The sequence below is a fragment of the Lissotriton helveticus genome, chromosome 11, assembly GCF_964261635.1.
Source record: "Lissotriton helveticus chromosome 11, aLisHel1.1, whole genome shotgun sequence".
NCBI classification, from domain to species: Eukaryota; Metazoa; Chordata; class Amphibia; order Caudata; family Salamandridae; genus Lissotriton; species Lissotriton helveticus.
The window spans coordinates 470,214,350-470,239,695 of record NC_136072.1 but is presented as its reverse complement, the minus strand read 5'-3'; the positions used below and the strand labels follow the sequence as shown (position 1 = coordinate 470,239,695).

The 25,346-nt window shown below is 45.3% G+C and overlaps 1 protein-coding gene across 11 annotated transcripts in view; it reads left to right on the top strand.

Moving 5' to 3' along the window:
- Positions 1-25,346, top strand: part of LIMS2 (LIM zinc finger domain containing 2) — a 470,048-nt gene that overhangs the window by 217,811 nt on the left and 226,891 nt on the right. For all 11 annotated transcript variants that reach the window (XR_013602372.1, XR_013602371.1, XM_078666051.1 and 8 more), the window contains one exon: positions 9,431-9,497. Coding sequence is in view for 9 of the 11 variants with exons in the window: in XM_078666051.1 (XP_078522177.1) it covers positions 9,431-9,497 (67 nt within the window). In the remaining 2 variants the exon portion in view is untranslated. The remainder of the gene's footprint in view (positions 1-9,430; positions 9,498-25,346) is intronic.

Below are 25,346 nucleotides of genomic sequence, written 5' to 3'. Positions count from 1 at the left end.
GATGAACCTGTTGCCTAAGGCTGTCTTGGGGTCCAGGGGCCCTACAATGTCTATGCCCACCCGCTCGAAAGGGGTGCTCACCACTGGGAAGGGGTGCCTTCAACTTCATTCCAGTCTTGCCACTGGCTTGACAGGTTTGGCAAGATCTGCAAAAGGAACCAACGTGCTTTCTCATCTGGGGCCAGTGGAAGTGGGTGACAAGCCGGTTCAGGGTCTTGTCTTGCCCCAGATGTCCTGCAAGAGGCACGTCATGAGCCAGACCCATTAGGAAGTTTCTGAAGCGCTCGGGTACCACCAGCACACGGGCTGCACCGGGCTCAGCAAACTTAGGCTCGCTATATTGTAGGTCGTCTTCCCAGTAGATAAAGTGATCTCTGGGTGCTCCACGTGCTGCCTGATCTACAGCCTGTTGCCGCAGACCAATGAGGGAAGGGCATTCTTTCTGCGCCTGGCAGAATTCCTCCCTGGAGGGACCACCTTCCTGCTGCCAATGGGTCAGCTTAGGTAGGTCTCCCAGTTCGGCCACCTGTTCCCCTGTAGGTTCCAGGGCATCCCCCTCAGGTTCTGCTTCTTCCTGGACAGTGGGAACTGCTGGGGTGGGTTTCCCGCGCCCCCTGCCTCTTCCTCTCCTGGCAGGTCTCTGGGCCACTATTTCAGGCTCCAGTTCTGCTGAATCACCCTTACTGGCTGGCATAGCATGCGTGGTCACGCAGATCCACGCAGGCAGACCCAACATCTCCAAGTGAGTTCTGTGTTCCTACATTCTTCCATGGAGCACTCTCCAGGTCGTTACCTAACAGACAGTCTACAGGCAAGGCATCACTGACAACTACTTCCAAAAGACCAGAGACTCCCCCCCCATGCAAAGGGAACACGCGCCAGCTTGCAGAGGCGCACTGAGCTGTCAGCTGCCACTACAGGGCGGAGTACATCAGGGATGATTTGCTCTTCAGACACCCACTGACACCTCACGGATGTCACGCTGGCTCCTGTGTCTCTCAGAGCCTCAACCTCCCTCCCATTGATGGTCACCTTCTGCCCATACTTCTTAGTGTTAGAGGGCAGTAAGGTTTCCTGGACCAACTCTCGGTCTCCTAGAGAGACAAGGGACATAACTGCTAAGCCCACCTCCCCACTAGAAATCAAATCCCCGCCCAAAGCTACACTTGCTAACCCTGGGGCTGGAGCACCAGTGGGTGCGGGCTTCTTCTTGGGACATTTTGGAGCAATGTGGCCCACCTCATTGCAGTGATAGCAGGTAGGGGGACCTTGGTTATCCCTTCTGTCTCTATTGTCCCGCCTGCCCTTAGAGGGCCATGGCTGTTTAGGTTTGGGGGGTTGGGATTCCTTTCCCTGGGAACTATTTTGGGGCCCTTGTGAGAACTCCTTTTGGTTACCCTTGTCCCCCCCACTCTTCTGCTGGGGACCCTGCCCACCTTTGGCTGTGGTACCCACAATTCCTCTGTGGACCCTGGTACTGGTCCAGCGGTCCGCCTCCTTAGCAAGCTCAATGGGGTCTGTCAGCTTGCTGTCTAAAAGATGCTGGCGCAGCTCTGGAACACAAAGACTACTCAAGTGCTCCCAACTGATTAAATGCAACAACCCCTTAAAATCAGTTACTTTACTGCCCTTCATCCAACCTTCCAGTGCACGTGAGTACTGATTTACACATTCCATCCAAGTCTCAGACTCTCTCTTCTTGGAGTTTCTAAACTGCAGTCTATACTGCTCTGGAGTAAGGCCATACCTGAGACATAAGGCCTCCTTCATATTGGGGTGGGTCATGGCACCTACCATCTCTAAGGGCTCTAGAGCACTCCTCCCAGAAGCCTCAAAATGTTTCCACAGGCCCGCCCACAATGCTGTTCAGGCACACCATTCATTCTCAATGCAATCTCATACGAAGTGAACCAGACATAAATATCCTCACTCCTATGGTAATTCTGCACCAGGTCCATGGGAATATATACTTTACCCCCTTGCACTGGCTGCGCGCTGCCACCATTTGAACTGGCATCCACCTCCTTGGCTTTAAGATCCAGTTCTCTTATGCTCAACTCATGAGCCAAAAGCAATTTCTTTTCCTCCAAGGCGCGGGCACTTTTGCTCTCCTCCGCCGCATTTTCTCTCTCTTTATCCATTTCCAATTGCTTCATTTTCATTTTCAGAACTTCCAACTCATACTCTCTTACTCTCTAATTTTCTTGTAACTCTTCTGGGGAGAGGCCCCTGCTGGAATGGTTGCTGCCAGCTCCTGCACCTACTCTGCCCACTGGCAGATCTGTGACTTGAAAGCTATTTTCTACATCCACATAATCATTTCCCTCTTGTGCCTCCCAATGGGCCTTCAAGATTCTCTGCAGCTCCTCCTTTCTGTAGGCGCTCTTTATGGGGCACTCAAACTCAAGGCAGAATTTCCTAAGATGCTCAACTTTGTATGAATACAAATCTCCAATGACAAACTCCAATTCTGCTTCTGCCCCCTCACTGAGTGCCTTTCCTTTCGCAGACATGATGCTTTGAAGAGTTACTCAAAAATAGAAAAAATCAAAAACCAGTAGTATGCGGTGGCGTAGTGGTCTGCACTCACTAGTGATGTACACCAATTACTGTGGGTCAAGTACAAATACAAGTTCAAATCCCACCGCCTGACCACCAATGTTAGAACTGGGGGTCTCTAGTTGGCAGGGGTAGGTACCACTGTCCAAATAGGGACTCTTGCTTCTAGTCAGGGCAAGGAGATAACCCTCTGAGATAACCCCTGCTCACCCTCTAGGTAGCTTGGCCCGAGCAGTCTAGGCTAACCAGAGGCAATGCGTAAAGTATTTGTACCAACACTCACAGTAACACAGTGAAAACACCACAAACTGACTCCACAACAGTTTAGAAAAATAAAGGTATTTAATCTAAACTACACAAGACCAAAACGATAAAAATCCAACATACACAGTTCAAGAATATGGTTTCAAAAGAGTTCTTAAGGTTGCGTTAAAATTCCTTAGGTTGCGATAGAATAATCCACAGATGCGTGAAAGTTCACAGTTGCGTCACGTTTACTCACAGTACCTTTTAGCTGCAACAAGGTTCCAAAAGCAGAAGCTGGTGCGGTGGAAAACAAGCGATGCATTGCTCCTGAGACCCTGGGGAGGCGTTTGCGACAGCCCCGCTGCAGCAGCGGGCGTGTTGCGACTAATCCGGTCTGTATGGGGAGGAAGGCCACTTGTATGGATTCCGGTGCGTAGGTTCCGTAGGAAGTTTGTTCTCGCAAAGGCACGATGCGACGATCTCGTAGGGGCTGCGACGATCTCCGGGGCGATGATGCGCGGTCCAGCGGTGATCCTCTCTCTCGCAGCTCCTCGATGCGATGGTTCTACGACGATGCTCGCAGCGACGTGATGCGGTCCGCAAGCAAGCGGTGCGGCGATCTCACCCAGCGACGACATGTTCTGCGACGACACTCGCAGCAATGTTCGACTCTCCTGCACCGGTCTGGTGCGTCCTGCAAATGAAGGATGCGACGGCTCTGGCAGCGGCATCAGGCGCTTCGACGATCTCGACCTTCGTAGCGGCGGGAAACTTCTCGCACTGTCGGGGATGCAGCCCGCAAGCGAGCGATGCGACACTTTTCAATGGCAAAAGTCTCTCAAGCTTAGTTTCAAGCTTCCCAGCACAGGTACAACTTCCAGAGGCCCCACAACTGGATCAAGCACTCTAGGAAGGACAGAACTCTCTCAGCAGAGTTCAGGGAAGCTGGGGGTGAAGTTCTTTTGTTCCTCGGACTTCAGAACAGGGAGCCAGCTCTTCTCAGGCCCTTGGAGATTCCTTCAAGACAGGGGACACAGCACACTAGCAAAGTCCTTCCCCTCTCCTTGGCAGCAAAGCAACAGCAGGTCAGTCCAGCAGAGCAACAGCAGGACAGTCTTCCTTCTTCAGTTTCAGCTTTCTCCTTGGCAGAGGTTCCTTCTTGATTCCAGGATGATCTAATTTTCTGTTGTCAGGGGTCCTGTACTTATACCCCTAAAGTCTTTGTTCTCTCTGTGCATGTGGGCCCTGAGCCCGGTCTGAACCAGTTCTGGGTGTTTCCTGGGTACTTTGTTTTGCTGGCTTCTTCTTTCCTTTCAGAGTGAGGGGCAGGGTCGTCAGCCGCCCACTAGGAGGTGGAGCCAGCATTGTGGAAGGCAGGCACAGCCCTATTCAGGCCCAGGTGCTAACTCCTACCACCACCCCAGTTGCAAATGCAGTCATTCAGCCTAGGGCTGACTCAGCCAGCCTCCTGGGGAATCCCCAGCCCCTGTCACTCTCAAACCAGACAGTCAATACACAAACAGGCCCAGGCACACAGAAGGGTCAGACAAGAAAACAGCAACTTTCTAAAAGTGCTGTTCTCAAACACAGGATTTAAAAAACAACCTTGCCTAAAAGATGTGTTATTAAATTCTGAGTTCAGGGATACTAGATACTTATGTCCTATCTTGTTCCTATGGGAAGAAATACTGGAAGCCACTGTAGCCAGCATCCCCCATGTTAATATATGGAGCAAGATAGCCTTACAATAGTGAAAAACGAAAATGACTGCCATTCACTACCAGAGCATGTCACCTGCACTAGTACATGCTCTACCTTTTACCTACACTGCACCCTGCCCAGGGGGGTACCTTGGGCCTTCCATAGGGGTGACTGATGTGCACAAAAAGGGAAGGGTTAGGCCTGGTCAGTGGGGACAATGACCAGGAGGACATGGCAGTTCTAAACTGCACACAGGCACTGCAGTGTCAGGCCTGAGACGTCATTTTAGGGCTACTCCTGTGGGTGGCACAATCAGTGCTGCAGGCCCACTAGTAGCATTTGTCATCACCAGCCCTGGCACACCCAGTGCACTTTACTAGGGACTTCATGGTGATACAAATATGCCAAACATGTATATCCAATCAGAATAACAATTTACATAGGGAGCACTTACACTCTGGCACTGATCAGCAGTAGCAGAGTGTCCAAGCATCTAAACCAGCAAAAACGAGGAGGTAGAGGCAAAAAGATAAGTTAATTTAACATGGTTTGGCACTATAGTTGAATACGAGTGATTGCGGTAAATTCAAATGTTACACTTCATGCAGTATTAGTAAATGAAGAATGTGTCAAAATTCTGTTAACAATGTGAACTCGAGATAGGGTCGGTCTGTATCCCTCCAATCTTCTCAGGGATTGCAGGTTTGTGAACACTGATATAGAGGCTCACCACCATGACCTTTCCAGTAAAAAGTGGAGGTAAGGTACTGGAGGGAGGGAGAGAGAAAGAGAGAAAAGACAAAACTCTGCTGTGGTACCTTGTCTACTGGATTCAGAGCGGAGTTCAGTCATTTTCAATTAATGGCTAATCGATGGAATGGCTCACACTGTAGGGGTGGGATCTTTGAAGAGAAAAGGAACAATGAAATACATAGGGTGGATAATATTCATAGATTGTTTGCATCAGACAGTGAACAAACTTACACCATGCTTCAGGTGTATGACAAACCTCAAAAAGTACCACAAGACCCTCTGCAGGTTTGGGAACACAGGAAACTGCAACGTAAATGGCAGGAGGTTAATTCCAGGTTTATTTCAGGAAATAAAACCATAATGCCTATAGAGAAGAAGCACTAGGCGGAAAGGTGGTAATAACAAGAGTGCAAAAAATAATAATGATTGGTGAATTGAATAAAACTGGAACCTTACAACACAGCAAGTTGTCAGGCACTGATAGTTTCACACTGTCGCTATCTTGTTAATGTGGAGAATGTCTCTGTTCGTTTTTTGACTCAGGTTGTAGTGGTATCCTCTTACGCAGCCCCAGCCTTCAAAAGCTCTCTGCCACCTTCTCCAACAGAATTCCGGTCTGTGTTGTTTTCTTGGCTAGTCTTACAAACTCTCTTTAAACATTTCCTAACAGAATGTCTTTGTATTCTAATTTTTCTATTAATTTCTAGTCATTCATGTACATGATGTGGAACACATACATTTATGTTTTCTCAACTGATGTCTGTAAATGTTGAGCCCCTGTTTATGATCCTAATGACCTCCCACCTCATTTGTGCTTGCAGTGTTTTGAGGCAAGTTCCCTCTGTTTTGTAGTGGACACGGTCAAAGAAAGATCCAGCGGAAAATAAGAAGGGACTACAGCTGGCTAATAAACCCCTGCTAAGACCAGTGGGTGAAAGACATATCCAAGACCTAAACATCTGCTCCTTCTTATGATTCTGGTAGCACCTGATAGATGCAGTGCAGCCTGCAAAGTGCCAGGGCAGAGGTTCCAAATGAACTTTCAAATCCTTTCCCTCTATCACTGTTTATTAAGGATCTCTGCGCAGAATGCTAATGCCATAAAAAGGCTGAAGTTCAATTGAATCTGGACCTTCTCTAGCTCCAGGACCCCTCTTCTAAACCTCCATCTGTCCTGTGTTCGATGCACCAAGTTCCAAGCTAAACATCACTGATGAAGCCCAATAAGACTGAAAGTGGATTAGGGTGTTTTGTGGTTCTCTTCAGAGGGGACATGGCCTGACTGATTGGAATGGCCTGTCAGGAGTAGCGCAGTAGGCAAAAAATATGGCCTGAAAGGCTTCCCAATTGATTAAAAGTATCTGAGACTTTTACAAACATTAATTACATCCATTCCTTTTTAAGTCGAGCCTAGCGGCAGCGCGCATGCACTTCTCGCTCTGTGAGACTCCTGTAGTAGAGTATGGGAGGGAAGCTTTGCCCACTCTCCCCATATTTTTAATTGGCCTGTGTCAATGTCTCTCGTAAATGCTGCCTTTGAATTCGTTAATAGGCTTGTTAATCCCTCCTTAGTACAGCCAAGTCTTCATTTGTACCCTCCCATGGCAACTGGCCCTTTTACTTCGGTTGTTACACGGGACCTGTTATTTAGTCTGTAAGCACTATTTACATTATTGAGTTTCTCTTACTGCAGGCCGGACATGCACTGCTTCAGCTGAAACTGTTTGTGTTTTTTTAAGCAGCACGGCTGCCCCCGTAACACGGGTGCCTGCTTTCAATTACTTTAACCCAGCAATATCTTGTGTCTGTTTCAACCCCCGTCCCCACCCCCAAGTTAAATGGATTTAGAAATGATTAGCAAAAGTCATGTGAATTCCAGGTAGCACATAATCCTGTGCTAATGGCCTGAAGCTGACAACCGCACATCTGAGTTACATGTCATCTGTACTAAAGCCACCTGATGGGTTGTTTTCAAAAGCCTGTTTTATTAACACCACCACCACCACCAACAATACCACCACCAATACCATCACCAGCACCAATACCACCACAAATACCACCACCAATACCACCACCACTGCCAATACCACCACCATCACTGCCAATACCACTACCACCAATACCACCACAATCATCACCACCACCACCAATAAATACCACAACCATCACCACAATACCACCACCACCAATACCAGCACCAATACCACCACCAATAGCACTACCATTACCACCAATACCACCTCCACCACCACCACCACCAATAACACAACCAATACCACCACCAATGCAATACCACTACCAATCCCACCACCACCACGAATACCACCACCCATACCACCAATACCACCGCCACCTCCAATATCACCACCAATACCAGGACCAATACCACCACCAATACTTCCACCAATACCACCAGCAATACCACCACCACCAATACCACTACCACCACCACCAATACGACCTCTACCAATCCAATACCACCACCACCAATACCACCACCACTAATACCACCTCTACCAATCCAATACCACCACCAATACCACCACCACCACTAATACCAATACCACCACCACCAATACTACCACCACCCCACCAATACCACCATCACCACCAATACCACCATCACCACCTCCACTACCACCACCAACACCACCTCCAATACCACACCACCACCAATACAACCACTACCACAAATACCACCACCACCAATACCACCACCACCAATACCACATCACCAATACCAGTACCAACACCACCACCACCAATACAACCACCACCAATACCAGTACCACCACCACCAATGCCAGTACCACCACCACCACCAATACTAATACCACCACCAATACCACCACCACCAATACCGCCACCACCAATGCCACCACCTCCACCAATAGCACCACCACCACCTGCACCACCAATACCACCACCACCACCACCACAATCAATACCACCACTATCAATACCACCATCACCAATACCAATACCACCACCTCAGCGCCTCGCTCCCTAGTAACAGCAGGGGCACTGTACGAGGCAGGAGCTTGCCAAGACCATCTCTCCCTCCATGCCTGCCATAAAGCACAGCCCGCCCTGAACCAGGAGGTGAAGCCAGGGCCCTACTATAGCTGGAGTGTTTTTTATTAGGCCAAAGATAGCAATGACATTACCCAATCCCACACTGCACAATCAAATCACGGAGAGGGCAGGAACTAGCCTCCCCCCTCCCGCTCTTCCCCTTGAGCCGCGACAGTGTAATCGCAGAGCGAAAGGTTTTGGAGTGGTTTGTTAGTGTTTATAGCTCGAATCATATGTAACTCTCACTTCACACTTTGTGTCTGTGTAATTTACAACATTTGCACATCTTCCTCACTGCACTATGTATCACTACTTTGAAGACGTTGCAGGCCGGTCTCTTCCTCTGATATTTACAATCTAACAAGCTGTTGAGAAGGCCCTTTATTGCAATGCTATGGGTCTCGCATTTGCGAGAGTTTAAGACCATTTGTGATTTGGTTTTAGAACAATGGTGTAAAAAGGTGAACATTTTTTGGGGAAGGGGAAAATGACATGTTGTGTTACCAATACGTGTATAGCTTTTCTGCTAATAGTGAAGCCTCAAAGCCCTTTCTGAGTTGTTGTTCCTTTAGTCTTTGAGTTGAAGTAGAGTGTTGCTGTCATATATGTTTTTGGCTGTGTGTGTGTGTTGCAATGGCTTTGTGGTATTTGGTGTGTTTAACTGGAGGTCTTTACAGAATCCACCATATATATGTTTGTGCCTGAAAAACTTTGCCTATGATTCTAGTGCAAAATACAAAACATGGGTTGCCCAAAGACCACGCATATGAGCTCCGTTTAAATTAATTGTATAGAAATTGTATTAATATGGATATTTCAAAACCATCTGGCATTTGTCCTGGCCTTTGGGCTGGCTTTAGACAATATTAGTGGAAAGCATCTTAATGAGGCTGCTTATTTTGGATATAGGATGATGTTATTTTAAGTAGCACTCTGATATTCCAAATGGCATTGCAGATTGATATATCTCCATTTTAGGTATTCTCGCTCAAATAGGTTACAGCCTATGTAGATTCAATGATGCAAGTTGGACTATGACTTTGTAAGTATAAATGTGATCCGCACAAAATATTTATTTGTCATCTTTGTTTTCTAGTTTGAAGGTCGAAAGTACTGCGAGCATGACTTCCAGATGCTGTTTGCACCCTGCTGCGGATCATGCGGTAATGATCTTATTTACAATACTTGTCTTTGTGGTGTGTTCTTTTAGTCATCAAACCATGGTAAGATGTTGTAAATTAGACAAATGCTTTGTTCTCTGTGGTGGTAATGAACAGTTACTCTCCTGATGATCTGTGCATGGATCACTCCCAAAGAATGCTATTTTGGCACTTCTGTCTGTTTGGGAGTTTGAAGTATTTGGTGCTTTTTGGCTTCCATTTCATGAGGGCAGTCTGTTACAATATTCTTCATTTTGTTTTGGTCCCATTCTAGGACATTATATTCTTGGAATCCTATTGGGTTTGCTCAATTGGATTTTTACTGTTGTTTCCTGCAGAACTTGCTTACTCTCTCATCTAGAATTCTGTTTTCCGATTCCTGTATGTCTGCTTAATTTCCTGTTCATGGTGATGTACTAAGGCATTCCAGCATCCCCATGCTTGATTCCTTTTTAGGTCTCGCATCTGCGAACCGATCGCGATGCGATCGTCGCTGCAAGACTCTATTGTAATCGTTTTTGCTTTCAAGGAGGTACAGGGAGCGACAAGAGATGTGCACACGCCGCCTGCCTTAATCCGATCAGGTCGCGCGCCCGTTCAACATCTCCTGTCTCTCTCAGCACGGGCGTGATCGTGCCCTCCCACCTAATCAGCCTCACCGCCTCCGTCGCACCTCTCTGATTAGTTAGTGGGCCCCCGGGAGACACCTGTTTCTCCCCCCGCCTTTAAACACTCACCGGCTGCAAGGGGCTCCTCTGACGGCGGCAGGACGTCGGTGGCTTTCGCGGTGGGGGCAGGCACCGACAATGTGCCTCGCGCCCCCTCCGCTGTCCAACAATGCTTGCTGGTTCCTCTGCCGGGGCTCCCTCCAGTACATGGGAGCCCCGCAAAGCTGTGTCTCTTTTCGGCTGGCGGCCCCGGGCTCTCCACACTCCACGGGAGCCCCGGGCCGCGGGGGGACGTCCCTTCTTCCGGGCGGGCGCTGGCCAATCACAGTGCGGCGGCACCCGTCACTCCACGTTAGCCTCGCTGCCGTGCTTCCTCCCCGCTGCTCCTCTGTGGTGTGCGCGCACCACTAGTTACCACTATTTTTTTTTTGTTATATCTTGATACGCTGGTGTAGGTCACACGTGGATGAATAAAAGTGATTGAGTTTTTAATTCTGCTCAGGTGGCGTGGCACATGGTCACACTTTAATCTCCGCTTCTCCCGTTCCATTTTACGCGGCCTCCAAGAAACTGCGGACTGGTTTGTTTATCTCCAGAGAGTTGTTTCTCCGCGATCAAATAGTTATTTTCTTGTTTAATAATTGGCCTTTCACGTGAGTCGAGTCAGATTTTTGTTGCCGATATTTTGTGCTGGGCCACAGCGCCGCAGGGACTCGAGGCGCTGGTTGGTCGGTAACGGTTTGTGCTTCACTAAAGGAGGCTTGTCCTATAAGGTATATTTGCAGCGGCCTCATGACGTATTGTTTGTGGCAAGGACTGCGCACCCAGCCTTTTTAACATTTCGCATTTTCTTAGGCCCGTTCACTTATGTTCAGATTTTAGCACCCTCATGTTTATTAAACTATTTTAAAAACTTTGGATAATCGGGTGGTGTTTGAACTCACTCAGCTCTTCTACTAACTTGATGGCACTTTTTTGTTTACTCGGTACTTGCAAACTAAGATTTATTAGCCAGCCACTCGTGTCGACCACTGTGACTTTATAGGATTTTTACCCACCAGTAATGAGCGTTCTGGTTCTTGTAGTTTCCCATTCAATGTTCTAATCATGAGTTAACAATGGCATTTTTTTAAATTTATGTGCCTTTAGTCAAACCTGGCTTAAGCTTTCGTATGTGCTATGGGGCTCTTTATCAGTTAAACCTGCACAGCCTAGATAGCTACCAAGTCAGATCTCGGCGAAGGTGTCCTAAATGAGACAGGGCCATTGGGTCGCTGTTGGAATTTATAGTCCCTGTCGGGGCTTGAAACCTGCCCTGGAGAATACCATTAGCACCCCCGTGTTCCACTGACAGCTATATGCAATGGGTGGGTTCGCTCCCGGCTCCGCCCCCGGTGCCTGCGCAAGCGCACTGGCTGTCCCCCGGTGTTCGAGCCGCCGCCATGGCATCAATAACAGATATGTATCCGTAGACAGGTTAGTGTTGAGGTGAGTCCCAGTCATTCCTACTAGATGTGAACATGTGAAGACACTGCCTTCACCCCACTCACTTCCGTGCATACACCTTGCACACATCAGCAGAGAACATAATGGCTCACGTGCGTGAGGTGCATCATCAGAGCTGTGTGAATAATAACAGCTGTGAGCCCGTGCCTGAGGTGCATCATCAGAGCTGTGTGAATAATAACTGCGTTAGCCCCGTGCGTGAGGTGCATAATCAGAGCTGTGTGAATAATAACAGCTGTGAGCCCGTGCCTAAGGTGCATCATCAGAGTTGTGTGAATAATAACAGCTGTGAGCCCCGTGCCTGAGGTGCATCATCAGAGCTGTGTGAATAATAACTGTCAGCCCCGTGCCTGAGGTGCATCATCAGAGCTGTGTGAATAATAACAGCTGTGAGGCCCGTGCTGAGGTGCATCATCAGAGCTGTGTGAATAATAACTGCGTCAGCCCCGTGCCTGAGGTGCATCATAAGAGCTGTGTGAATAATAACAGCTGTGAGCCCCGTGCCTGAGGTGCATCATCAGAGCTGTGTGAATAATAACTGCCAGCAGCCCTGTGCCGAGGTGCATCATCAGAGCTGTGTGAATAATAACTGCGTCAGCCCAGTGCTGAGGTGCATCATCAGAGCTGTGTGAATAATAACTGCGTCAGCCCCGTGCTCAGGTGCATCATCAGAGCTGTGTGAATAATAACAGCTGTGAACCCGTGTCTGAGGTGCATCATCAGAGCTGTGTGAATAATAACAGCTGTGAGCAACAACATACTCTTGCACACACTCTCACTGATCACCAATTCAAAGTTTGCTAAAAAATGTATGCAACGCATTGTCATACACAATGCCAATAATACAAACTTTAATGCTGCGAGGCCTATTGCATTGTAAATGCTTGTCTGGTATGGTGTTCTGTTGGGCTCTTGTAAGTCAATTATTGGTTCCGTCTGTTGGATGATGTTTTGTTAAATCTTGAAGGTCTGGGCTACGATACTGACATTAAGATTTGTACTTGCTTTCTTCTGTCCAACAGGTTTTCTTTTAGACTCCTATGGTTTACTGCTGCATTTATTTCACTTTAAGAGGTTATGCTATTGGACTCTTGTGTGAACTGTCTTAGGAGTCACTGGGATTTCAAGAGTTACAGGGTTCTGACAGTATCAACCAGAGAAGTTAACATAGATGTCCTAGGGCTTAACGCTAGTGGTAGACCAAAAACTGATCACCAAGTGACACCCCTTTAGCACTTGACACTTAAGGTGGCAGGATCGAATAGTCCTAGGCTAACTCAGGGAGATGGTGTTAGGTTAGAATTTCTGGACTCAACATGCTACAAACAGAGGTCAGTTACAGAATGTCCAGTCAGTGTTAAGTCTTTTTTTTATTTAAAAGAAGCACTTTATTGCGAATCACACAAAACAAGACTATCCAAAAAGGATTTCAGAAGCAACAGATCACTAAGGGCATTGTCATTACTCTGAAAAAAAGCGGTTCTCACTTGCTGGGGATAACTTGCACTCTTGTTCTTTCTCACTCTGGGGCTACCTTGGGTCCAATGAGGGAGTGGAGGGAACCATTCTGGTTTGGCTGGACCCACGCCCACCAGTCTCCATTATCAGGAGGGTCAGGACTGAAATTCCCCCATCCCCGGCCTACCAAAGATTCCACTGTAGTTCCAAGTACTTTCGATTTTGTTTATTACAGCTCTCGATGCCGATGAAAATGCGGTCCTTTCTCCAGTCTGATCCACTAGTGTGTGGCGTAATCTGGATTACCACGCAGGTCATGGGTGAGCGAAGGCAGTGTTGGAACATTTCAGGCAGGTGATGCAGCAATCGCTGGGTGCGCCTTAATGGATCCAACAGTTGAAAATCCTTCCTTGCGCCCAGACAAAAAAAAACATAAACCTGTAGATGCCCACCCTTGACACTTTCTTGGTTGCTCTTGGTGATGTCAACCGTGTACGATGTTTCGACCCCTTGTAAGAGGGAATGGCCGTGTGGCGTTCGGGTACTTTGCTGATTCCCTCTGACTTTGTAGGTATACAGTTCAGTTGCGCTGATGTGACTCCTTAGTGACAGCCACAAAGGCACACAGCTACCTTCTCTAGTGTTGGACCTTCCCCTTTTTGTAGGGTTATCCCCAGACTTTTTTCTTTAATAATACGAACTTTACTCCTTGATTAATAAAAATCATTGCAATTAAAACATCTTCACAATCACACAATATTAAAAAAATTATAGCACAGAAATGATAAAATCTATCAAACATGGGCTTGGTTATGCAATAATTAATGATTCCATTGTGAGAACATATTATAAAATGCATCAATAATTACTATAACAGGATATTGCACATATTGCATATTAAAGTGCAGACGTCAAATAAATAGTAATTCCATTGTGCAACGGTGATTATAAAGTGCATCAATAATTACTATAATAGAATAACTTCAGTTATTACAGTTCTTATTATTACCCTAGCGGAGAGAACACTAAGTTCTACAAAATGTCATACAGTGCAAATTTCTCTTAAGTTCAAGAGATATTGATATAATACCTCTCAAACTGACTATACCAAACAACATTTAGACATTTTATCAGTTGGCATAACAGGATTGACTTGCTTGACAGAGACCTAATAAGTGTCTGGCGATCTGATCTAACCCCCACCTTCAAAAATAGGGGTTTCAAAAAGATACGCCGAATTGTAAGCAATTTAGGACACACATTCATACTATATGAACTAAAGATTCTTGTGGCCATCCACAAAATCTACAATTAGTATATGGCCACTGCTGAATCCAAGACAGTGTGCCCTCTTTTGTTAGATGTATTCCCATTCGTAAATTAATTTTTTTTTTTTGAGAAATTGGTAGTCAGAAATGGCTGAATGCACAAGGACTGGTATGAATTAATCACATACCATGCATGATTTTTCCCTGCTAATGCGTTTTTATCTATCTTAAGGGATTCCGTTTTGATTTGTTTTTTTAGGATTAGTTTACTATTGGGCATTTTCAATTCTTGAAGCGCTATTTGTAGACCAATATCCCTTAGACAAGTTGAAATATGAGATCTGCAATTAACAGCATAAGTAGACTTATTTATTTCGAGCCAGCAATTGTTCCCAAGGGAAGAAGCAGCAGAAGAAAACATAGAATATATACATTTAAAAAAAACTCCTTTTGACACCAAGCACTGTCTTTGGAGACCAGCCTCTAATCTTATTTCAGCTTGGCCTACTGACCTGGGGTTCCCTAAAGTTGATTAGAAGGCATTGACTACCAGTAAATCTCAGAGCTTCGCATCTTTCCCTCTGGTAAAGGGTGAGCCATATGAAAGAGTTGGCTGTGATTTGGCTTTCATGACTTTAAGAATATGATCATAAAATTGACAATTCAACGATTTTTTCAAACATTTAAAAGCATGAATTAAAATCAAAGTTTTTGCCCTTAGGTCTTTAAAATGGTATTTAAAAGAGACTGTATCGAACACCACCCCTAAATATCTATATGTTTTAACAACTTAAATTGGCCCTGCTCTGGCCCTCCATAAATATAACTTCCGTTTTGCAGGCCCAATATTCATGGTTTTAGTTTTTTTAACATTCAGTTCAAGGCAATTTATTTGTATATAATCATCGAAACTATTTATGAGCCTTTGTAGGCCAATAGGGGTGTGCCACAAAAGGATAGTGTCATCGGCATATTGGAGGTAGCTAATTTGCACCTCTCCCAGCCTTGGGGCATGGGCATTAACAGAGTCCAAATGCTGAAGAAGATCTATTTAAAAATAAGTTAAAATGGCAAGGGGCAAGAACACAATCTTGCTTTAGCCCATTATATGTACTGATTTTCCTTGATAAAGAGCTACCATCACCTAGCCTGACTTGAACCCAGGTATCCGTTTACAAAAGGGCAATAGCCTTTAACAGTTTCCTTGGGATACCCCAGTCAACCAATTCTTTTCCCATAACAAATTTCGAGGTACAGAATCAAAAGCTGCCTTTAAATATATAAAAGCAATATATAAATTTGCAAGATAAGTAAGTGCCAACAGGTTGGTAGTGGTAGATTGGCCCTTCCGAACACCAGTTTGGTTAAGCGGAATGATGCTTTCCAGCGTAGCCCATTTTTCCAATTGTCTCAACAGACTTGATGCAATCCCCAGACTTTTTGCCTTCCTCCTGTATTTTTCAGACTTTGTTTTTGCTGGTTTTAGGACTCTTTTGGGTTATCCATGATTGGCATATAGTCCCTAGTAAAGTGTCCCAGGTGTGCACAGGGCATGTAAATTAAATGCTGCTAGTGGGCCTGCAGCACTGATTGTGCCACCTACATGAGTAGCCCTGCAAACATCTCAGGCCTGCCACTGCCATGTCTGTGTGTGCAGTTTTAAACTGCCATTTCGACCTGGCACGTGCACCCACTTGCCAAGCCCAAATCTTCCCTTTTACTACATGTAAGTCACTCTTAATGTAGGCCCAAAGCAGCCTCCTGTGCAGGGTGCAGTGTATTTAAAAGGTAGGACATGTGTTTTACATATCCTAATAGTAAAATACTGCCGATTTAGTTTTTCACTATTGCAAGGATTATCTCTCCCATATGATAACATGGGAGTTGCCTCGAAATATCTTTTAAGTGTAATTTCCCATTGGGAACTGATTGAGATTTGGAGTTTGGGGTCTCTGAACTTCCATTTTAAAAATACATTATTTTGTGGGGTTGGTTTTTAACTTGCATGTTTGAAAATGGCACTTCTAGAAAGTGAGTATGTTCTTGCTCAACCATTCTGTGCCTCTGCATGTCTATGGAATCCACATCTGGGTTAGCTAACAGCTGGGCTCTTGTGCATTCACTCTAGACAGTCACACTAAGGGAGCTGAGGTGTGCCTTGCTTATCCTGACCGGCCATCACCAGGCTGATGAGACTTCCTGAGCCAGAGTGGTGGGAGGAGGTTTCACTGACACCTGAATAGGGCTGTACCTGTCCTCACACAAAGCTGTCTCCACTCCCCGCCGTTGTGTGTATGGAGCCAGGGCAGGGAAAGGCAGGGTTGTGTGCACTACAAAGATTTTTCTTTGAAGTTTGTCTACTTCAAAGGCAGAAACTGGTGTAAGTACTGGAGCTGTGACACCATAACTTTAGAACACTTATGGATTGAGTACATTTTACCAGGAAGAAGAGCTGTGTCACTTTCAGGAAGGAGTACCACTTTGCTGTTTGCTTTGCTGTGTTTGCCTGCTGCTTCTGTCTTGGGCAGTGAAAGAACTAGACTGCTTTCTGTATCCTGCCTTCCAAGGTTCTCCAAGGGCTTGAGTTGAGCAGACCGCCTGTTGCAGAAGTCTCATGGATATCAAAGACTTCATCCACAGCTTGTGACCAGCACTTGGGCTCTTCTGCTGTGAGTCCTGTGTTGCTAAATGGTGCCAAAACCAGTCCTGGGCCCTTAGAACTGAGTGGCTATTCTGTAATCCCAAGAAAAGCCATCCCAGCTCCACCCTCAATGCTGCTGCTTGTACCGAAGCCGTGGTCACTGCTCGTGAAGAGCACGACACATCGACCATGACGACATCGCAACCCCTGGTTTGCCAACGACAGCGCCATTGACTCCCACTTCGTCAATCGACACTGCTGCCTGCAACGTGGCTGAGGGCACCGCTCGTGAGGAGCATAACGCATCTCCCCAGCTCATATCGCAGTGCAAGGTCTTACGACGACCTCGCTTAGCTCCGACACCGCTTCTCTGCCTGCACCAAAGCTGTGGTCCCCACTTGTGAAGAGTACGATGTATTAACCGCAACGACATTGCAGCCCCGGCCCCGCCGACGCCAGTGCTCCTGACCTCGATATCGTGGAGTTCGATCCCCAGCTCGTGTGACTCCAAGGCCTCAACAACTTCTGCCCGACTTTCGGAACTGACGACCACCGACGACGCCTCATCTTCGGAGTTCATCACAATGTCTCAGAGGCCTCTTCACTTACAATGGTTCTGTCTGTACAACATGGTATCACTGAACTATTGGATTTGTGTTGTTCACAGTGTCGCGATAGCCCCTTTTGGCGTTATCGACTTTAAGGAACTGTAACTTTTAGTTTATTCTTGCAACATTCATATCATTACTTGTGTATGTTGGCTTTTATCATTTTGGTCTTGTTTCACTCAGATAAATATTGGCTATTTTCTAAAATGATGTGGAGTCCTTTTGTTTTGTTTTCACTGTGTGTGTGTGTGTGTGTGTGTGTGTGTGTACAAAAACTTTACACATTGCCTCTGAGATAAGCCTGACTCCTTGTACCTAATTACCAAGTATAGGAGTAGGGGTTATCTTTGCTGTGTAACTTACTTACCCTGACGAGAGTGAGGGTCCCGACTTGGACAGGGTGCATACCGACTGCCAACTATAGATCCCATTTCTAACATCTGGCTTGTCCACTCCAGCTCCTTTGCGTCTTCACTTGCCGGGAGCAGCATCCCCCTCATTCAAAAACCCTGCCAATGTCCCTCCTAAGCAGTTGGTTATCTCTCTTTTTAAGTAGAGTCTAGACAACTCCTTCTTGAAGTTCAAAGCAGAGTTCCCCATGTTTGTGTTCCAAACCTAGCATGTGGAGTTGGCATTGGACACCACAGCCTTGTAGCTCAAAGATTTTCTTGATCTCACTGGTGTGGCAACCCTGGTTGCAGCAAGGAAATCTTGGGATAGTGACTGGAAGCCCGGGCAGTATGCCTTTATCCTCTTTCCACACAGACAGGCCCAGCAATGCTCTTTTTCCAGAGTGTGAGTAGTAAGGTGGGTTGCACTGGGTGTCTCCTGACAGGAGAATCCCAAAACAACGGCACAAAAGATATATTCAGTGTGTCTCACTTAGAATGTCTGCAAAAGTCCTCCAATTCACATTGGCTGTCTGGGCTCTTCCCCGGTCCCTCTTTCGTAGTTACTTCTTGGATTTTGGCCATATAAACTGGAAACCAGTGTGACCATAGGTACATGCACCACATACATTCCACTCACTTCTTTCACCCACACAGATATTTTCACATATATGACATCTACATGGATGAGTGAAGTACCATGGTGTAAGGAACCGACAGACCATTTAAAAAATATTGTGGAGGTTGGTAGTCCGCTCTCCCTAGAAGGCAACAAGTAAAAATTTGAGCTTGCAATTGTAATCACTTCGCTACCACCAGTGTCATTCCTATACCGCACAGGGAGCTAAAAGTCTCACTCTGTGTAAATGGAAGTTTCACATGGTGTGCCATTCTAACTAAAGAGCGATCCTCTGGTTTCCATTCCATATCACAGAATGGTGCCACATAAACATTCCTGATCATCATCTGTACTGAGGTGGTGGTCAAAATGCTGCAAGTGGTAATGGAGGATTTGAGGCTAGATATTGTGGTGGGCATCTTTTTTCGGACAGTTTCAATTTAATTGCGATTTTGTTTCAGTAGTAGAATTGGGATAATGAGCTTATGCCTTTCAGTCTTGAAATTGAGCACCTGTTGCCCCATATGCCAGAGGGGGCCACCTTTGAAGTATTTGTGTGACTAGCATTCCAGAACTCATGAACTCTTTAGTGGTGACCCTGTGTGTCAGGAGAGCCCGCTGTGGTGTGGGCGATTGCAACGGAGGAGTCTAAGTTGTGTCCCGAGGTAGCAACCCCGTACGCCAGTAGAGACTGCCGATACTTGATTGCCAAAAATTCGAACCGTTGCCTGGGACTAAAGGAAGACTTTAACCAGCGGGTCAAGCCTGTACAATGAGATCTGCCCTGACTGACCCCAGAGGACTGCGGAGGACACCGAAGAAGAATTCGGACTATCGCTGGGCTCTGTCCAGGAGCTGGAGGATCAAATACCTCCCCCCTATATTCCACAGACAATCCACCCACCCCTTGGCAGAGGGAAGATTAACTTACATTGTATTTGAGAGCTTCAAGCTGCTCTGATCAATCACTGGTGAAGGCTGGCAGTACCGCTTGGGTGAGGGAGCCTGCCTGGTGCTGTTGCATGTACCACGAGCAGCCAAACTTCCCTGAACAGGATCGGAACTCATGAGTGACCACGCTCCGGGCACCTGCTGCAACACTAAATGCTTCCTTGCTGCATGAGTGGGATCATCCCCAATTGGCATATTTAGTTTAATTATAAGTCCCTAATAAAGTGCACTGCATGTGCCCAGGGCCTGTAAATTAAATGCTACTAGTGGGCCTGCAACACTTATTGTGCCACCTGCTTAAGTAGGCCTCTACCCATGGCTTAGGCTTTCCATTGTAGAGCATGAGTGTGCAGTTTACCCTGCCATTTCGACCTGGCCAAAAAAACCTTCTGCCAGGCCCAAATCTTCCCTTTTTATACATATAGGTTACCCCTAAGGTAGGCCCTGGACAGCCGAAAGGGCAGGGTGCAATGCTTTTAATAGTCAGGACTCTTTTAAGTTTTACATATCCTGGCAGTGGAAAAAACTCAATTTTGTTTTTCACTGCTGCAAGGCCTATCTCTCCTATAGAATAACATTGGGATTACCTTATTACAATTAATAAGTGTCATTCTCAATTGGGAAGAGATGAACCATTCACGTCTGGTGTCTCTGGAATCCCAATTTTTAACAAGTTAGAAAAAAATATGTATTTTCCATATAAGCAAGTATTTGACTTGGCATTGATTTAATGGCAGTACAATTTGAGCTTTGAGTTATGATTCTTGTTCACCCACCTGTAGCTACACCCCCTTCCCCCCCGAGGGAGCCTTTGACTGCTCGTCCACAGCTACCACTGAGAGTTAAGTGCAGAAGGGGTGCTTGGCCCAGTTGTTCGGGATCCATAGTAGATCAGGCTCTGCGACATCACAAGTAAAATGCTGCATCCACCACAGTTGAGTCCAATGGCCCTGTGTGCCCCATGGCTCTCTGAAAGGAGTTCTGACACTATTAAGGCGATACCCTACCAGCAGGACCTGATGTGTGTGTGTTGGAATAGTGTGCGTTTATATTTGAGGCAGGGCTGCACATCTGAGCCTTTGTCATAATTTTATCAGAGGTGGAAACAAAACACTACTTTCTCACACACTCATATTCACCCCCTCCCCTCAGTGGCACTCAGACACAGGTAGATGCACTCCAACATGTACACAATATTCAGCACAAGAACACACTCACTCTTTGTAAACTAACATCAAGTATGAGAATGGTCTGCGTGTCAATTGACATCAAAGGCAGCAAACCCTATATCCGTGATACTCTCAAAGTATGACCTTGCATGCAGCCCTCCTGACCTTCACATGCGGCTCCCAGCTGAAAGACTTCACTGGGCTGCTGAGAGCACTAACAGCGAAGCGTTTATTTACACACCTAACTGAAATAAAAGAGAAGAAGCACATAAGGTGGCCTGCACCACTTAACCTTAAGAGCACAGTCATTTTAAGACACTTTTTAACAAATGTTTAAAATTAAAGTATTTTAAAAAAATGTAAAAGTGTATTTCGTTCACATGTGTTTCATCTAAATACATCAGATTATATCCGTGCTTTTAGATATGTTTTTTAAAAGTGACAGTTTTCAAAATGAACCTAGAAACAGTCATGCCGCCTACCAACCTGGCAACAATGCCAATACTGAAGTAAGAGGCAAGTCAGTTATCACAAGGAACCCTCTTGGTGGTCTGGGTTATTATTATATATGGGAAACGTTATAGTTTAATAAATCAAACACAAGAGAAACTTTTACACAACATATATCTTGCCCACATGCATTTCAGGGTGCTCTTATATGTCAAAATGAAGAAAAAGGAGGCAAAGTGAAATTAGACAATTGCTTAGGATCACACAGTTAGGTCAAGTGGGGAAGCCATGATTAATCCCAGGTTTTATGGTTTCACATTGTGCAATTCTATTTCATTCCAATTCAATAATTCAGTTACTTCCTTTTTGAACTTGACTATTCCAAGGTAGTGATGGTAAGCAGAGAGAAGGCTTACCCCAAGGTGCAGTAGAGGGATTGCGACTCAGATACAGCATAACAAAAAGCCCCACTGCCACCTTGCTGGCATCAATGTGGCCCTCAGACACACCAAAAACCTTACTTTGTGGCCCCTGAGAAAATGTTTGCGAGTACAATAGCCTAATCTGTGAGCCTATAGTGAGTAGGAAAGCCCAGAGGTGGGGTGACCATTTTTACATTTTTTTTCTTTTTATTTATCTCGTCTTTATTGGTGGTGCCCGTTCAACTTCACATACAAATGTTACCCTATTTTCAGTCCAGTTTGTCTCCAATCACGCATTCTCTATTTTTTTTTGTTTAAATTTGTTTATTGCTTTTCACATTTTATATAGTACACAACAGTTCAGGAGTTATATAACTGGACAGGGTTTTTTTGACCCCTATTCCGCTTTTACTTTTGTGTTTTACATCAATAGACAGTTCGAGCGGTCGTACATATCAATATGTATCCCTAAATTAAAAAAAAAAATCTTTTTTCTCTTTTTGTTAACAGTTTGCAACAGAACATAAATGCAACAGGGGTATAACACATTTCTCTCCTCTCATGTAAAGAACTTAAGGTCTATAGGATAGGGCATCGTTTCGAACTACACTTTCCTGACTACTTGTTGGTCTGCATGCATGTACATAAAACATAGCTATGCTCTATGTCTCTGCCAAACTACACACTACATCATAATAGGTTATTCTGCAACATGTTGTTGAACCAGGATGCATGTCAGCAAGGGGGGCTGGGTGAGGGAGGCTCCTAGTGCTGTTATGCAGCGCACTGTGCTGTGTCAGTATCTTATGTGCTTACTCACCATGTGTGCTTTGTCCAAAGATTCAGGCCCCAGTCCGTCGTTTACTCAGACATAGCATTCATGTCCCTGAAGGCACTGTGCCATAGGGCACGAAAGTCCGACAGGTTTGCGTGCCATTTCGCCGCCATCGGCTGCTTCCTGATGCCTAGCGCGTCCTCTCACCGCAGCGCTATACTCTCAGCCTGTGCCCAACATAGCAGCGATTGGCACCAGGATTTCACTGGGGGGGCCTCTGGGGATTTACACCGCCTTGTAAGTAGGCACTTGGCTACTATTAGCCATAGGTCAATGTTGCGGGATGTCACGTTGTGTTCTTTAGACCTCTTGTATAACCCCAGGATACACACCTCCCACGACCAGCTAAGCGTGCGCTCTGTGCACTCTGCCAAATTTCTGGTGACCGCTTCCCAATATGACTATATGGATGTGCAGGACCAATAGACCATGGAGTGAGTCCCCCCTGGCTCACCACAGCGAGGACAACCGGCATTGGTGCGATTGAAGTATTTATAAATTTTGGCTGTAGGTCAAGTACGCCCTATGAATTATGTTGTATTGTATAAGCTGGAATCTGGCATTGCCAGGGATGTGGGTAGGGCCTCTAAGGATATCCTCCCATTCACGGTCGGTGCTGGAGCGCTGCATATCTGCGTCCCTGTGAGCTGGAAGGGATTCCAACTGCGGTGTTGTGTGTATTCGTAGGGACTCCACAAACCATCTGACCAAGTATCGCCTCGCACCCAGCTCATGTAGATATTGGGCAGTCAGCCAGGTGGGGTGGCCATTGTGCATAAAAACATTTATACATATAATATTAAAGACACAGATATATCAGCAAGTGAAGGAATGGTGTTTTCATTTAAACTATCTCATAGTAGCAAGCCTTCTAGTATACTGGCCACCAGGCTACACCAGAAATTGGTGTACGCTACATCCAGCTTTACTGGTCCCAGAAATTCTTAGAGTGACAAATGTTATATTACTGGGTGACTTGAACATACACCTGGAGGACAGTACATGTGATATAGAACAAACTTTGATTGAGGATCTCAGAAAGATGAGCTTGGAATTAATGAATGATCGTCCTACGTGTGAAGAGGAGCACTTGCTAGACCCTATTTTTGCAAATATTTAATCGCTGAAATCTAGTCCTGCTATGCCACTAGTATGGTCAGACCATTATGCAGTCCCTTTCTCAATTTGCGCTGGTATTTAACTGGCCAAAATAGAGGACAGGGCCCAAGGCTAGATACTACTAGTTGGAATAACCAACTGAGGAAGTCATGGTCCAGAGTAGAGCAAGGGGGGAAGACGGATCAATCTATACTGGTACCTGGTTGCGGAAAGCATTAAATGTAGGGCTGCCAGTGAAAACGAGCCGTCAAATTATTTGTCATCCTCCAGCACCTTGGTTCACAGAGACATTGAGGGCAGAGAAATCAAGATGAAATAAATTAGAGTCCAGAGGAGGAAGTATGATGATGAAAGGAAAGATTGATATAAACTTGCCCTTAAAAAGTATCATGAGCTTTGCAGAGTAGCCCGCCTCTCTTATTATGTAGATCAAATTAATGCACAAAAAAATTCTCAAAAACTCTTTTTAAGGTGAGCGAACTTTACTATCCTAATAAAAGCCTCCCAACACCAGCACTGTCGCAGTCCCAGCATGAGGAATCAACTTCCTTTCTTCTAAGAAAGGTTACAGACACCCAGATGTCATTAAATAAATGAAGAATAGAGCACCTTCCATTACAAAGTATGTTGTATAATTCGGAAAGTTTACAACCAAGGACGCAAGAGTCTATAGAAGGAGGACATAAACTGAGGTCATGGAACACACTAGATATGACCGCATTTCTGTCATTGCCATCAATTAGATCGTATTTTTCTGAAGAATCCCTTTCCGGCATTGAAGATGTGTGTTCTAGACAAGGACAAACTACAGTTTATAAGAGTACACAAAAGAACAGAGGGCAGGGGCTAATAGAATCCGCACCTAACAAAATGAAAAGTGTCCACAGATTTAATTCTAGGTGCACGAAACCAGGGAGTGCTTCCCTCTCCACTCCCCAAAAGTAAGAAGAAATCTTATAACTACTAAAACATCAAAAAGCGTTTTCAGCACTCCAAAGACAGTATTAATAAAAAAAATGTATATCACATTCAACTTTAGAGAGACTTTCTTTATACAGATAGTATGCACATAAGGAAAGAAGATATCCAGATTCGGTAGATGTGTTTCTTGTTCCAAAATTTTTCTTTTATTGGTCACAGAACAGAAACTTCTTCCATACATGAAATCATCATAGCCATAGCCAACGCGTTTCGTCTCACTGGGAGTCTTCTTCAGGGCTATACAAGAGAATATACAAATACATATTTAACATGAATGGAGACTAACCTCTTCATTGGCATTACAATACAAAAATATCGACATATATTTACAGATTAAAAAATACAATATTTTATACAAAATTCATCCATATTTACACATAAAAACATTGTATTCAGAAGAAAAATTGTTTGTTTACCAAAAAAGAGAAGAGAAACATAATCCATAAGGATATTAGGTGACATGTGCTCACACACTCTCATGGTCATTACACTTTATTCATCAACTCAGAGCTGTTACAATCCCCCCAACACCAAAGTGAGAGAACTTGAACATAAGTGCATATATTGACAGAAACACTACAAATGCAAGAAGAATGATTTTTACAACAATGCCTTCAAATCAATAATATAGGTCTATAATCCTCAAGATACGAAATAGTGTATATTCACAATGGCAGTAAAAGTGGAACACTCGATAACGTATTCATATAATCTGTAACAGTAAAAAAAAAATGTTATCACTTAAGGAATGATGTTCCATACAGCAAA